The 16,000-nt window shown below is 50.1% G+C and overlaps 1 protein-coding gene across 1 annotated transcript; it reads right to left on the reverse strand.

Annotated features, from left to right (window-relative positions):
- Nucleotides 1–6,662: 6,662 nt before the first annotated feature.
- LOC308235713 (sialic acid-binding Ig-like lectin 5) lies at nt 6,663–14,023 on the reverse strand. The gene is made up of 9 exons (XM_080644757.1): nt 13,941–14,023; nt 13,484–13,861; nt 12,999–13,277; nt 12,654–12,761; nt 12,003–12,257; nt 11,632–11,916; nt 11,318–11,417; nt 8,911–8,992; nt 6,663–8,350 (listed from the first exon to the last, which is right to left on the reverse strand). The coding sequence occupies exons 1-9, from the start codon at nt 13,978–13,980 to the stop codon at nt 8,168–8,170; spliced, it is 1,710 nt and encodes a 569-aa protein (XP_080500883.1). The 5' UTR covers nt 13,981–14,023; the 3' UTR covers nt 6,663–8,167.
- Between the last annotated feature and the right edge of the window lie 1,977 nt (nt 14,024–16,000).

Genomic DNA, 16,000 nt, shown 5'->3' on the forward strand with positions numbered 1-16,000 from the left:
ATCTCAACCCAACTTCTGGTACTTCATTTCAGCTGAAGAAATGGACTTGGCATTCTTCCAGGCACAGAAAAGGGTCACTGATCATGTTTTCCGTTGTCCGGAGCTCTGTGACAGTACAAGGAAGGGTTTAAAAGCAAAATAATGGGGAGGAAGTAAGGGAAGGGCATGAGTCTGACAGGTTTTCTGGAGGGGGTGAGGGTAGAGTCAGCCCTGAGGGGCAAGGGACCCAGTGACCTCTAGAAATGCATTGTGTCTCTGAAGCTGTCTCCTCTTCCCTAGGATGAGGGAGGTTCCAGGGGGAGACTGAGGAGGAGTTTGGCTGCACCTCTGTCCTGTAGGACAGAATGTCACTCACTAGCTTCATTCCCCAGCCTTACCTCCACAGGAGACAGGCAAGGTTTGGCCTCCAGGGGGCGATCCATCCAGCTGGGGAGCTCTTGTTCAGAGGGTTGGCGCTGTCCGTGGTTCTGGAGCACACCTGGGCTCAGCTCTGCCAAGGATCCAACTCACAAGGCCAAGGTCCCGGGCCTCAGGCCAGCAGGGCACGTAGGTCCAAGGGGCTTTGGAAAGGCTAGGTTCCTCTTGGGAAGGAAAAGTCAGGAGAAGGGGTGGGAGTGGGCTGGGCTCATCTCTGTGCTTTCCCTCTCACCCCTCTGCTTGCCTTATTCTTTTGAACTTGTGCCAGCAAGAGGCTAAGATTCCACTTAGCATTTGCCACCGAAATGTCCCCAGAAGAGGAAGTTCCCCCAATGAATTGCTACATGTTTTAGGGGATCTACCAAGTTTGTCAGGCCACCACTAGGAATTAAAATCTCAGTGTGACGTAAAGAAAAGGGTAGTGTTGGGGGAAGGTTAGGCCAGTAAAGGAGAAACAGGGGCCTGGGGAGGAAGCCAGGCATGGAGAGGAAGAATGGGCCCTAGCTGGTTTGGCTCAGTGGATAGAGCGTTGCCCTGCGGACCAAAGGGTCCTAGGTTTCATTCCAGTCAAGGGCATGTGCCCGGGTTGCAGGCTCCATCCCCAGTAGGGGGTGTGCAGGTGACAGCCAATCGATGCTTCTCTCTCATCATTGATGTTTCTATCTCTCTCTCTCTTCTTCTCTGAAATCAATAAAAATATATTTAAAAAACGAGGAAGAATGGGCAGACACAGGTAATAACAAGAAGAAATATTGATCATATGCATTTATTGCCCGTAGGCTTGGAAAGACTGTTAGCTGTTTGCATGTTTTCTCACTGGCACCAGCAATATCGGAATTCACCTACCACAATAAACTCTACTTGTGGGGAGGCGAAGCTTTTGAAACATTCATAAATACATTTGAACATTTGCCTTAGCTATGCGCTGTGCTAGGTGCCGGAGATTAAAAATGAACTAAGCAGCCCTGGTCAGGCTAAGTTGGTGGGAACATCATTCCCTGTACCAAAAGGTTGTGGGTTCGATCCCCAATTAGTGAACATACCTAGGTTTTGGGTTTGACAACCCAGTTGGGCCATGTACGGGAGGTAACCAATTGATGTTTCTCTCTCAGATCAATGTTTCTCTCTCTCCCTCTCTCTCTCTCTCTCTCTCTCTCTCTCTCTCTCTCTCTCTCTCTCTCCTCCCTCCCTCCCTCCCCCCCCTCCCTCCCTCCCTCCCTCCTTTCTCTCTGAAAATCAACATAGAATCTAAAGAACAAAATAACTGATGAACAAAATAGGATCAGAGAAATGGATAAATGGAACAAAATGACAGACCTCGGAGGGTAGGAGGGGAGAAAGGATGTGAAGAGATCAACCAAAGAATACATATGTACATATATGCCTAGCCCAGTGGTCGGCAAACTCATTCCTCAACAGAGCCAAATATCAACAGTACAATGATTGAAATTTCTTTTGAGAGCCAAATTTTTTAAACTTAAACTATGTAGGTAGGTACATTGTTATTAACTTAACTAGGGTACTCCTAAGCTGGCCTTTGCTAAAAACTCAAGGGGCCAAAGAGCCGCATGTGGCTCGCGAGCCGCAGTTTTCTGACCACTGACCTAGCCCATGGACACAGAAAATAATGTGGTGAAGGTCTAGGCAGGGATGGGCAAACTTTTTGACTCGAGGGCCACAATGGGTTCTTAAACTGGACCGGAGGGCCGGAACAAAAGCATGGATGGAGTGTTTGTGTGAACTAATAGAAATTCAAAGTAAAGGAGTGGAGGGGAGAGCAAGAGAACCCTCCGCTCTTTCGGCTCCGCGAGCCGGATAGAACAGCTGAATGGGCCAGATCCGGCCCGCGGGCAGTAGTTTGCCCACGGCTGGTAGGGAGATGGGTGTAGGGTGGAGGGAGGCAAAAGGGGGTACATCTGGAATAGAGTCAACAATAAAAAAATAAAAAATAAAAAAGCATATCCTCAGGTGAGGATTTTTAAAAAAGTGAACAAAGCAGCCCTAGCCGGTTTGGCTCGGTGGATAGAGCGTCGGCCTTCGGACTGAAGGGTCCTGGGTTCGATTCTGGTCAAGGGCACATGCCTGGATAGTGGGCTCGATCCCCAGTGGGGGGCATGTTAGGAGGCAGCCAATCAATGATTCTCTCTCATCATTGATGTTTCTCTCTCTCTCCTCTCCCTTTTTCTCTGAAATCAATAAAAAAATATTAAAAAAATAAAATTAAAAAAATAAGTGAACGAAATAGATTTGACTTGACACTGCCTTCAGAGTAAACCAGGACTTGCATTTAACATTCTGTGATATTACAAGTGATTACACCATATTGAGGGCTTACCCATCACCCAGCATGAATGACACTCTCATTATCCCCATGGGAAACTGAGGTGAGGAGAGGTGAAGGAACATGTCCACAAAGGGTAGAAAGTAATAGTTTGGGGAGATGGTTCTGGCAGCCAGCGTCTATCACCACAGCCAGTTTGGACTTGGGTTTTATTATTACCTTGAATTTAAATTCTGGAGTTTTATTTTATAGGCAACTAGTTTCCCCATTTTTTTTTTGTTTGTTTTAAATATCTGTGTTACGCCAAAACCGGTTTGGCTCAGTGGATAGAGCGTCGGCCTGAGGACTGAAGGGTCCCGGGTTCGATTCCGGTCAAGGGCATGTACCTTGGTTGCGGGCACATCCCCAGTGGGAGGTGTGCAGGAGGCAGCTGATCGATGTTTCTCTCTCATCGATGTTTCTAGCTCTCTATCCCTCTCCCTTCCTCTCTGTAAAACATCAATAAAATATATTAAAAAAATTAAAAAAAAATAAATATCTGTGTTACTTCCTCATCTTTGAATGCTCTCTACTGAGTATAGATTATAAAGTGATACTTAAAGATAGTGTTTGCTTTCTTCTGCTTTCTCTCATTGCTGAGGATAATTCAATTAGACTGCTCTTCTTTTGAATGTAATCTGTCTTTTTCTCTCTGGCTGCTGTTCAGATTTCCCCCTTGTCTTCGGTTTTCTTTGACTCACCCTTACCCTTATTCAACCTCAGGGTGGAAGTGGTCTCCTCTGAAACTCCCCACCTGGGACAGGGCCTGTCTTGGCTCTCATTTCCAGGCCACAGGGGCCACAGAACCAAAGCTCACATGATCTGTACGGGGCAAATGCCAGTGGGAAGTTATTTTTGGCTTAGATATTCTACCTAATTTTCTGGATCTGGATCTGAGCTTGTTCGAAATTCCATCCTAATAAGGTCCCATTTACTTTTTTGTTCAGGTATCCTATACTTTAAAAATGAGGGATTTTATTTTTTCTATTCACTTTTTTTTTTTTTTTTTTTTTTACCACCAAGGATTTTGTTATTTTTCAGCACAAGTCTTGAGCGGCATGATTTCACCTGGTATTAAACAAGAGTCACAATTCAACTTCTTACCACACTGAAAGTGGGGTTTGTGTAGTGGATGTGGGGGGCCAGTGCCCTCCTAGTCCCACAGTGTAAATGTCCACTTCTTTCCTGGGGGCCACTCTCTAAAGTTTAGGAAATAACTTATCTGGGTTTGGTGCCTGTTTTGTTCACTGGGACAGTCACCTGGGCCCATACTACTGTGGCCACCAGAGCCAGTGTTGTGGCTGGACCAGCCCTGGTGGTTCTTACTATGATTTTAAGACACACCTAAGCCACACTATAAAGGAACATTGAAAACACAGGTTTGTTATAGTGGTTCTCCCCCTCCTTTCCTCCCGTTGTGCTTTCCGTGGTTTCTGTAACCTGTGGTCAACCGTGGTCCAAAAATAGTAAATAACAAATTGCAGAAATAAACAATTCATCAGTTTTGAAATGTTCTGAATTGTATGATGATTCTCGTGCTCCCGGTCTGTCCCGCTGAGAGGTGAACCATGCCTTTGTCTGGTGTCTCCATTCTGTATACACCACCCACTTGTTAGTCACTGAGTAGCTGTCGAGGTTATCAGATCAACTGTTGTGATGTTGTGGTGCTTGTGTTGAAATCACCGTTATAGTAGCCCAAGGCTACGGCACAATCCCTACATCACTCACCGCCCTTCAGCCCGTCATGGAGGCCTTGTGTGTCATCTCACATCAGTGCAGGCAGGAGGGTGAGTACAGTACCAGGAGATATTTTGAGAGAGGGAGAGACCACATTCACATAACCTTCATTACAGGATATTTGTTATAATTCTTCTATTATATTATTCGTTGTTATTGTTCATGTCTAATTTACACATCAAAATTTATCCTTGGTGTGTATAGGGAAAAAAAATCATACTATATATAAGGTTTGGTACCATCTGCAGTTTAAAGCATCCACTGGGGATCGTGGGATATATCTCCCGGGGATAAGGGGGACAATTGTACTTATAAGTCCTGGAGGACACACAACACACCGAGGGCCGCTCAGCAGGTAGAGAGACAGAGAGGACCTATGAATAGTGTTCAGCTTCTACTGGGGTGGAGGTTGTGGTGCCTCGCGTGTTGCAGGTTCTCTACTGGTGAACTTAAAATATAGGAGCAGGAATTAAAGTCCAGGAAGGGAAAAGCAGGGTCTCTCAAGTGATGTTATCCAGGCCACCCAGAGCTTTCTAAAAGGGAACTTCATGCCTTAGCCAGTTTGGCTCAGTGGATAGAGCTTTGGCCCACAGACTGAAGGGTCCTGGGTTTGATTCCGGTCCATGGCACGTACCTTGGTTTCAGGTTCCCTGTCTCTGGTAGGGGTGCGTGCAGGAGGCAATCAATCAATGTGTCTCTCTCACATTGATGTTTCCCTCTGTCTCTCCATTCCACTTCCACTCTCTCTAAAAATCTATGGAAAAATATCCTCAGGTGAGGATTAACAACAACAACAACAATAACAACAAAAGGGAGCTTCATTGGAGGGGCAACCTGGCTATTTATCTAGTTGGCAATATGGATGCCTTTGAAATGAATGCCTTGGCAATCAATAGCTTAATGTCAGGCAGTTACAATCAAAAAAATTTATTGTGCCTGGCCAGTGTGGCTCAGTTGGTGGGGGCGATGTCTCTAGTACACCGGAAGGTTGGGGGTTCGATTCCTGGTCAAGGCACATACTTAGGTTTCAGCTTAGATTCTCAGTTGGGGCATGTATCAAAGACAACCAACTGATGTTTCTCTCTCACATCAATGTTTCTCTCTCTCTCTCTCCCTCTCCCTCTCCCTCTCTCCCTCTCTCTCTTCCCCTCTTTCTAAAAAAAAAAAAAAATCAATAAAATCTCCTCGGATGAGGACTAAAAAAGAAAAGTTTATTGTTAGGCACTTATGCTAGCTACAGTATTGCTGGTGAATTTTGGCTGCATTTGCTTTAGAACTTTCTTTTAAAAAATTTAGTTCAACTATAGAGGAGAAAGAATACACCCTCCTTCTTCAGTCCACCCTCTCAATTCAAGTCAGTCCAAGCATTCAGGTTTGAAGACCTGAAGGTGTGCACCAGATGAAAGCAAGCAAGGTGTGGCCTCCAGGAGAGGGGTCTCAAATGGCAACGATTTCTGTACGCACCGGCGGGGAGGATTTAAGGAAAAAGGCCATGGGGAGAGGGTGGGTGAGTAGATAAATGCCAGGGGAAGGTGCCTGTGATATATTGTCTAAAGCAGCCTTGGGCAAACTACGGCCCGCGGGCCGGATCCAGCTGTTCTATCCGGTTCTCTTGCTCTCCCCTCCGCTCCTTTACTTTGAATTTATATTAGTTCACACAAACACTCCATCCATGCTTTTGTTCCGGCCCTCCGGTCCAGTTTAAGAGCCCATTGTGGCCCTTGAGTCAAAAAGTTTGCCCACCCCTGGAGCCAGGGAGTCAGGAAGGGGTGTGTGTAGGAGAGAGTCAGGGTCAGCTCTCTGGCTTGTCCTAATGTGCCACCCAGGCAGGAATCAGGAGGACCTGTGGGAGGCGCTCTCTTGCGCCCCCTGCAGTGCCGAGAGCCCTCCAGGAAACACTCTATGGTTACAGCAGAGCTCTATGGTTTTTTTCAGCCCCGCCCCTTAACTTCCGCCTCTGAAAAGGGCTGACTTCCAGCTTCTCCCTTGCTGAGTGTGTGCACGTGGCTCGCCATAACAAGGCAACCCTTTCTTTTCTCCGAATAAGTCTTTTTGTAAGAGGCACCTCCCACCAACACCAGAGAGGTTAGCGGACAGCCCCCCATGAGTCAGCGTGAGAGGGCTGTTCCTGACCTCCATCCTTGTCTCCTCCTGTAAATGAGTTTGTACCAAAGACCTTGACTGCCTTGTGAAAAGCCAATTTATTAAAGCATTTGCAGGGGCCCTCAAACTACGGCCCGCGCGCCGTGGACATTGATCCGGCCAGCTGGGTGCCGCTGCCTGTCCTGCTTAGCAGCCGACTCGTCCCAGGCCCGCAGTGTGCATAGGAATTAGTTCATAGTTTTTTTTTAAACTATAGTCCGGCCCTCCAATGGTCTGAGGGACAGTGAACGGGCCCCCTGTTTAAAAAGTTTGAGGACCCCTGATTCAAAGCATGCACCTTCATTGAAAAAGCAAAGCATGCAAACCTATCTTATTTCTTCCAGCTTGGAGCACAGATGGGCTTTTCTGGCTAAATTAGAAAAATGAGCCGACCTGAGGCTTTGTACACCCTCCTGTCTATAGGTTTCAAAATTCCTTTGCTGACTATTTTGGTACAGATTCATTCTCAAGGTCCCCTTTAACGTTGTAGTGGCCTTCCCAGAATTCATGAGAAACACCTGGCAGCTTTATCTTGCCAAGCCTTGAGACTGCTGGCTTCTCTGCTTAGGGGGTAAAACTGTCTTTCTCCTCCCCGCCCCCCCGCGCTTTCTGCATGCTCTCTTTATGGAGGTTTTTAACCATTTTCTCTCAATTGTCTTTGGCTGGAAAAGACAATGGCTTGTTAGTTACAAGCTGGCTGCAAATTGCTCACACTGTTTGGCCTCGTTTAACTTTCCTGCCTCCGTTTCCCTATCCACCCTGCCCTGGAATCCTGAACCATTTTTGGTGATGCACTACCTGGTCAGCATTTAGTATGGTCCCCAAACTGTTGGCAAGATCCCCATGGGGCCCTTCAGTGGGACAAGGGAGGGCCTGGCGGTCAGGAGGTGCTGGGAGAAGGAACAGGTAAAAGTGAGCCGAGAGGACCCCAGAGAAGTGATAAGAAACTATTTCATGAACCGAATTCCAAGTCAGGAGGGTGGGCATTCCCCGGGGAGGCTTTGAGGCGTTCTGGGATGAAAGATGACACCAACAAGCTGTCCCCCTCTCCACTGTGCCTGGTCACCCCTGGCTTCAGGAGCACTTGCCAGCAGGACCTTCCTGTTCAAAAAGAGACCAGCCAGTCCTGGGCACACATCTGTGACGGAACCTCTGTTGGTTGATGTCCATGTGCCGATTTATTTAATGCACACCACCAGCCTTGAGCGCAATGCATGACCTCTGCACAGAATGGAACACCGAGCAACAGAGAAATGAAGCCAATCACCACTTGATGACGCTGCCTTGACGGCGGTCGCCAACCTTTCGGACCTCACGGGCCACTGGTGGGTGACCGCTGCCTTGGGATGTGCCGAAGCCTGCGTTTGAGACCACGTCTCTGTAATCCCGTCACCGGTCTTCTTTCTGCTCTGCTCATACAGTCGTTAATGTGAATCGTGCCGTAAGGTCTCCTCATGCTTCAGCAATGAGTCCCTGACTTCTTCCCCGCAGAGGGGCTGCGATGCCTCTGGCCGGGACCGAGCTCAGAGCGAGTCCTCACTTGCTTGTCTTCTAGATCTCTGAGTACTCGTTGATGCTGCTGGTGGCCTCCGGGTCCTCAGGTTCCTGTGGCTTCATGCCGTGAAAGCTGAGGTTGCCGTAGTAGACTTCCCATTGTTCCTCTGACAGAGGGGGGTCCTCTGTGGGCAACGCTTGGTTTGGGGGCTTGTCTAGCCCAAGTTTTCGCTTGGAACCCTGAGTGAAGGAGAGAGTAGGGAGTCAGAGAGGAATAAGACAGCCTGGTCCCAAGGGGAAGTTGGGCTGATGGAACAGTTTTCCAGTCATCCTCTTATGCCATGCACGTGTCTTATAAACTCAATTATTTGCCCATTGAGGTAAAATTCTGTCATACTACAACTGATTAGACCATATGGAGGGCCTACTAATCACATTTCATCCTCACACACACCCAGTAGGGATGATACTCTTATCCCCATTTCCAGATGGGGAAACTGAGGTGAGGAGAGGAGAAGTAACATGCTCACAATGGGTAGAAAGTAGTCATTTTGGGGAGATGGTTCTGGCAGCCTGGGCCTATCAGAGAGGTGAGGTGGGGCTCAGTGATCAGCAGGCCTGAGGCAGGAGGCTGACCATGGGTTCCGGGAAATGAAGGGAAGAAGTCAACTCCCAGCTTCCTGTCCATCTGACCACAGAGGAGCGGGTGTGGGGAACTGCTGAGGAGCTCAGTGTGGACTCCTTGAATGGACATGCCCAGGCCCCGTATACGGCATGAGAAGACACCCACAATCACTCACCCAGGTGACTGTGCCCATGACCGGGTCTTCATCATTCGTGACCTTTGGTGTCCCGGCTGCTTGCTTCCTGTGAGCTTTCACTCTAAGGGAAGAAGTCAGCAGCTAGAATGGCGCAGGCACAGGTGGGCACCTGCCCCCACTCCCTGATGGACAACGGAGGCATCCAGACCCTGAGGCCAGACTCGGAGACACTCCTGACATGCAGGTGAGGACCCTGTACCCTGGATGGCCCAGGAGTTTGGCCAAGACTGAATATTCATCACCAAAGGTCCCTCTCACATGCACAGACTTCTGCATGAGCCATCATCAGAGTAATTCATGGTAGCCAAAAAGTCCAAGCAACCCAAATGTCCATCAATGAAGGAACAGACAGATAAAGTGTGCCCCATCCATATTATGGAATATCTATACTAATAAGTTACATGCTAATTAGAACGGATGTCTTCTGGACGTCCGTCCAGACAAAGCAGCAGCTGCTGTGAGGGTCCGCGTCCCAGGAGAGGTGGTGGTGTGGGTTGGTCCAGCACCACAGCCCTGCCCCCAGATGGCCTGGCCCCAGATTGCTGGTGGGGCCAGTACTAAGAAGCCAGGGCCGAGGGCCTGCAGCCGTGGTGGCCTGCTGTGGCACCAGCAGTGGGGTGATGGGGGTGGTGCCTTCCTCTGACCGGCCCAGTCCGATGTCAGTAGGCCATCCCCTGAGGGCTCTGGACTGTGAGAGGGGGCAGGCCGGGCTGAGGGACCCTGTGCCCCTGTGCATGAATTTTCGTGTACTGGGCTTCTAGTAGCCTATCTAATAAAGAGGGGATATGCTACTGGACTGTCACACCCTCACAAAGATGGTGGCACCCCACAGCCAATAAGGAGGGAATATGCTAATTGACCGCTATGCCCTCAAAGATGGCAGCACTCACAGCCACAAGATGGCGGCACCCAGTCCCCTCAGCCCTGCCAGGACAGCAGGCATGTGGCAGGGCCAGGCCTGCCCCCAGGTGGGTCCGGCTGCTCTGCATGCCTGCCTCCGGAGTCCCCCAGTCCCCTCAGCCCCCCAGCCACCCAGGGCCAGCCAAAGGCACAGGCAAGCCTCGATGGCAGCTACCTAGCCGCCCAGGGCTGGCCTGAGGCGCAGACAAGCCTCAGATGGCGGCTACCTAGCCGCCCAGGGCTGGCCTGAGGCGCAGGCAAGCCTCGATGGCAGCTGCCCAGCCACCCAGGGCCCCCCGAGGCTCAGGTAACCAGGGCCGGCTGAGGCTGGCGCTGCTGGCAGTGGCAGCAGCAGAGGTGTGATGGGGGCATCGCCTTCCACTGATTGCCAGGTCACCTCCCGCCCCTGAGGGCTCCCAGACTGTGAGAGGGGACAGGCCAGGCTGAGGGATCCCCCTCCTCCAGTGCATGGATTTTCATGCACTGGGCCTCTCGTTTATAAATAAAAAGCAATACAGTGCTGACACATGAACCTTGAAAATCTCAGGCTATATGAATGAAGTCAGTCACAAAAAATATATATTATATAACTGCATTTATATGAAAGATCAGAATGGGCAAATCTAGAGAAACAAGAAATAGCCCTAACCAGTTTGGCTCAGTGGATGGAGCGTCGGCCTGCGGACTGAAGGGTCCCAGATTCGATTCCGGTCGGGGGCATGTACCTGGGTTGCGGGCACATCCCCAGTGGGGGGTGTGCGGGAGGCAGCTGATCGATGTCTCTCTCTCATCGATGTTTCTAACTCTCTATCCCTCTCCCTTCCTCTCTGTGAAAAATCAATAAAATATATTAAAAAAAAAAAGAGAGAGAGAAACAAGAAATAGTGGTTGCCTAGAGCTGGGGGAGGATGGAGGCAGATAACAATTTATGGATGTGGAGTTTCTATTTTATTTTATTTCTTTAATCCTCACCTGAGGATATTTTTTCCATTGATTTTTAGAGAAAATAGAAGTGAGGGAGGGTTGGGAGTGGGTGAAAAAGAGAAATAAAGAAACATTGATGTGATAGAGACACATGAATTGGTTGCCTCCCACACGTGCCCTGACCAGGGTCAGGGAACAAACTTGCAACGCAGGTACCGGCCTTGATCAGAAATCAACCTGGGATCCTTTGGTCACAGTCGGACACTCTAACCACTGAGCACCCCTGCCAGGGCTAGCGTTTCTATGTTTTCATTTTGAGCCAATGAAAAAACTTTTTGAAATTGATTGTGGTGTGGGGTGTACATCTCTGTGACTGAACTAAGGTCACTGAACTGTACACTTTAAATGCATGGAAATGTTACCTTAAAAAAAAGTGGCTACTCCTCACTCCACAAAAATGTCCCCTCTGGATGTCCTAAGCTCTGTTTTTGTGAAATTCAGCGACATCTCTCAGCGCTCCCTACCACACAGCTCCCTGCACCTCCCTGCCACGGAGGCCTACCTGCAGAAGGAGACGAGACACAAACAGAGGGACAGCAGGGCCAGGGCTCCAGCACCTCCAAGAGCCGCAGGAACCACTCCCGCCTGGAAAACTGACTTCTCTGCAGAGGAGAGGGGCGTGAGACACCCACTCCCAGGACTCAGTCTCTCCTCTTCCCACCTCTTCCCAGAACCCGCTGTCGGTTCTGTTCAGGCAGGAGAGGCAGGCCCTGTCCTAGCAATCACTCCTGTCCAGGCCACAGCCCCCTCCCCCAGCTCCGCCTTCTCTCTGACCCACTCCCTTCTCCGAGGCCTCTGCCCCCAGCAGGCCCTGACCTGGCAGCAGCAGGACAGAGGTGCTCTGGGCCCCGTGCACATTCCGGGCCTCGCAGCTCAGTCTGAGGTCAGGGCTGAGCCCCGCGCGGAGGCTCAGGGAGGTGTTGGTCCAGGGCCCCGCTGAGCTGGAGGTGACCACGTGGGAGGCGTTGCTATGGTTCCCCTCCAGCAGCCCCGCCCCCAGCCGCCAGCGCAGGGAGGGGGCCGGCTGGGCCCTGGAGGAGCAGCTGCAGTGCAGACCCTGGTCCTCCCAGGAGCAGGAGGGTCCCAGCAGCTGCGGGGGGTCTGTGGGGAGCGAGGAGAAGGGTCAGCGGTGCCTCTAATCTCCCCAGAACCCAGCTGTCCTGCCCCCCCGGGGTCTCCCCACTCACAGACCACAGAGAGGCTGAGAGAGACACTTTGGGAGCCCAGCGGGTGCCGAGCTTGGCAGGTGAACTCCCCTTCCTGTGCAGGCCCCACGCGAGGCAGCTCCAGGATCGCGGTGCTGGAGATGGGGGTGGCGTTCAGGCCTGGGGACCCCCGGAACCAGCTCAGCTCGGCAGGGGGGTTGCTGTCAGCCACACAGAGCAGCCTCAGGGACTCTCCGTCCAGGATGGAAAGGGAAGTGGCCTGCAGAGTCTTGAGGGCTTTGGGGAGAGAAATGAAGACAAGGAGAGGGAGAGGGAGGGAGGGGGGTGGAGGGGGAAGGGAACACAGGTACAGGCACCCACCAACAGGATGTAAGGGTGGAAGCGATAATGTTAGTCCTTGCCCTTCCAAGTCTGATCCCATTCAAACTCAGATTCCCCCCTCTGCTCCACCATGGTACCGAGGGGCAGGTCCCAGCCCAGAGACGCGACATTCCTATCGGTGACATTTCTTTGAAAAAATATGTTTTTATTGATTTTTAGAGAGAGAGATGAAGGGAGAGGGAGAGAGAGATGGAAAGATGGATGAGAAACATTATCAATAGGCTGTCTCCTGCACGCCCCTACTGGGGATAGAGCCAGCAACCAGGCATGTGCCCTGACTCAGATTCTAACCTGTGACCTCTTGGTTCCTGGGTCGAAGCTCAACTTCTGAGCCACACTGGCCAGGACCAGCTGTGGCATTTCTGAAGATGATGCCTATGGTGAGGTTCCGTGGGGCATCTGGGATAGAAAAATATGGCCCCAGTTCAGAGGGGAGGAGTGGGATGGAAGACACCCCTAACGCCAACGATGGGTGGTGGGAACCAGGAAGGTGGGAGAGCTGTCCTTCTGGCCCACTCCCCAACTACACGCAGATCCATGAATAAGTGTTCTCAGGTTAGCTCAGCCTCCTACACACACACACACACACACACACACTCGCCAGTGCCATTACCCACACATCCCTCCAACACTCACAGGAGACATTGAGCCGGATGGTTCTCTGTGTGGTTAACCGAGGCCGTTCCCGTTTCACCTGACAGGTGAGGTTGGTGCCATGGTCCTCGAGCCTCGGGGTGAAGGTGAGCACTGAGGAGCTGCGGTTCTGGGGGTTCAGGGAGTCCACAGCGGCTCCCTCCCAGGAGAAGGTGAGAGGTCGTCCCCCTTCGCAGGCCCCTGGCAGGCTGCAGGTCAGCTGTGCGGGGCGGCCGGACTCCAGAGGCTCCCTTATCCGGATGTGGGGTTTCTCTGTCAGGGCTGAGGGAGGAGAAAGGCAGGTGCCTGAGCTCCAGGAAGTGGGACTCTAAGAGAGGCCCTGCCTCAGGGCCCGAGCTCACCCAGGCCCTGTGTCTCTTCCGACCACCCGGGGCCCGAGGCCCGCATCAGGGAGTGTCCCAGTGTCCTGTTCCTGTTCCAAGACCGAGTTCCACATCTCAGAGTTCTCTCCGGGGCCCCTGCCTTACCTGTCACCTGCAATTTTAGCACCTTATCTTGATAACTATATTTCACACTTCCTCTTTCCATTCGGAAGATGTATATTCCTGTGTCACTTCTCCTGGCATCTCTGATGTGCAGGGAACAGTTGTTGTTCGTGGCGTCCATGAGGAGGAAACGGTCTTGGGTTTCTGTCTTTGCTGGTTTATTTGGGTCGTTCGAGGCCACAGGTGCACTGTACCATACGCTGTCCTCTTTCCAGTACCAGTAGGTGTAGAGTTCACTAGAGGAAGACCATGAACTCCAGGAGTAGGAGAAGGAGCAGGGCACGTGGACGCACAGACCCTCCTGCACCGTCACGGATTCCTGCACTTGGAGCTCAAAGCCTGGCTGCTCCTCCAGGGATTCTGGGAGGGGGACACAGAGGCTCAGATGCAGCCCCATCCCTCTCCCACTTCCTCAACCCCCATCCCTGGGCCCACTCACCCCCCCAAAGCAGGAGCAGCAGCAACAACAGGGGTGCCATGTCTGCCTCTCTCAACACAGAGCAGATCCAGGTCCCTATGTCAGGGAGGGAAGTGCCAGCTCTGGGGTGTAGCTGAGGACACCCCAACAGGAAGCACGGGGGAGAGACTCTAGACAGTCCTGGAAGGGGAACTTGGCCTCTACAGGAGTTGGGGGTGTGTGTGGCTGAGAAATCTTCCTATCTCCTCTCCCCTCTCCTGACCCTGCAGGTAAATATACTGAGGCCCCCGGAGGTTGAGAGGCATGTCCAGATGTGAATCTGAAGGTGACCACCTTACAGATGAGGTGTAAGTCGAGAGGGTGGTCCCCCAGGGGGCCACCATGGTCATCACTGGTCCTGGTGACTCAGAGGGATCCAACCTCCAGCTGAAACCATTCTATAAAAGGGTATTTTTAAAATTTCTTCATATCACTCAAATGCTGGAAAGAAAAGAAGGAATTTAGATCCAACTCTTATGGAGGGTGGAACCCAGGGGAAAAGCTGATGCTTTTCGAGTCACATGGGAAGCACATGTGTGTGTCTCCCAGGGTCTAAGGGACAGCGATAGCGCACAGGCCCCATCAGAATGGGATATGTGAAGGCAGATCGCGCCCCTTCAGGGGTAACCTCAGAGGTGACCTCCACACGACAGCAAATTTGCCACCTTACAGCTCAGGAAGCTCTACCTTCAGGGCCCCTCAACGTGCTCAGTCCCTTTTCAAAGCCCAGCAGGGGCTCAAGTGATCTGTGGACATAACCTGCAACCCTACTGCTCTTTTATGAAAGAAAGAAACTTGATCAATGTTTTCCCAAATATGACAGTGATGTGAAACACTTCAGACATTCCCAGTAACAAGTTGTGCAATTGAAATAAGTTCCTTAAACTGTACAGAAGAAAAAGAAATTTCTCTCAGCCATGCTGAGGGCACACAGAATTCTCTTTCTATTCTCTATACCATTCTCTATTCTCTCTCTATATATGTATATATATATACACACATATATATATATACATATATATATATATATACACATAATATTTTAACAATTAATGTTTCTTAGTAGGATATTAACACTTATTAGTATATGACAGGATTATTGTCCTATAAAGAGTCCATCAAAGAGTATCAGTAAAAAAAATGTGGGGAGCATGTTATGCAGGTGTTTTCAGAAGGGTATGCCATACTACTAATAAAAATGGTCTGGAATTTTTCGGAATTGTCTTATTTTTGTTTTTCAGAATTGTAGCTTTTGTGACATGATGTGTGTTCTCATTTCAGAAAAATTCATGTGCGCCACATTGTGTATGAGTTTTGAAGCAGTGATCTCAACATTTGTACAAATATCAAGCTCCACAAAGCCAGGTCTTCCCCTGCCTCCGGTGCAGATGAACAAGAGGTAACCAGCTCCACCCATCCAGACGCCTCACGTATTACAATGGAGATTGGCTAATGCAAGCAGAGGACTAAAGAGAGCAGGATTTCCATGTTGTGCCCCACAGTTCCTATCACTGAACGGTCTAGCCAATCTCAAGCTGGCATATAAAAAAGACAAGAAATAATAAGTGTTGGCAAGAATGTTCAGAAAGGGGAACCCTCTTGCACTATGGGAATATAAATTGGGGCAGCCACTATGTACTAGTAAATCAGTATGGCAGTTCCTCAAAAATTATAAATAGAGCTGCTACATGAGCCAGCAACACCACTTCTGGGTAATTATTTGGAAGAAATGAAAACACTAACTTGAAGAGACGTATGTACGCCCATGTTCACTTTGGCATCTTCTGCAATAGCCAAGATGTGGCGGCAACCTAAATGCCCATCCATAAATGAGTGGATGAAGAAAATGTGGTACGTGTACAATAGAATATTATTCTGTCATAAAAAAGGAAAACCGGTCATTTGCAACAACATGGATCACCATGACGGCATTATAAGTGAAGTAAATCAGACAGAGAAAGACAAATACCGTATGATCTCACTTATGTGTGGAAAGTTTGAAAAAATCAAACTCATAGATACAGAGAATACTTTGGTGGCTG

The sequence above is a fragment of the Plecotus auritus genome (assembly GCF_963455305.1).
Source record: "Plecotus auritus genome assembly, chromosome: 10".
Classification (NCBI taxonomy): domain Eukaryota; kingdom Metazoa; phylum Chordata; class Mammalia; order Chiroptera; family Vespertilionidae; genus Plecotus; species Plecotus auritus.

What these genes read in the sequence shown, in the direction of transcription:
- LOC308235713 (XM_080644757.1), bottom strand. Translation starts at nt 13,980, where the DNA reads ATGGCACCCCTGTTGTTGCTGCTGCTCCTGCTTTGGGGGG. An exon ending in GCTAAAATTGCAGGTGACAG is followed by an intron (nt 13,278 to 13,483) that starts GTAAGGCAGGGG and finishes CTCCTCCCTCAG; the next exon opens with CCCTGACAGAGAAACCCCAC. An exon ending in TCTCAGCCTCTCTGTGGTCT is followed by an intron (nt 11,917 to 12,002) that starts GTGAGTGGGGAG and finishes CGCTCCCCACAG; the next exon opens with ACCCCCCGCAGCTGCTGGGA.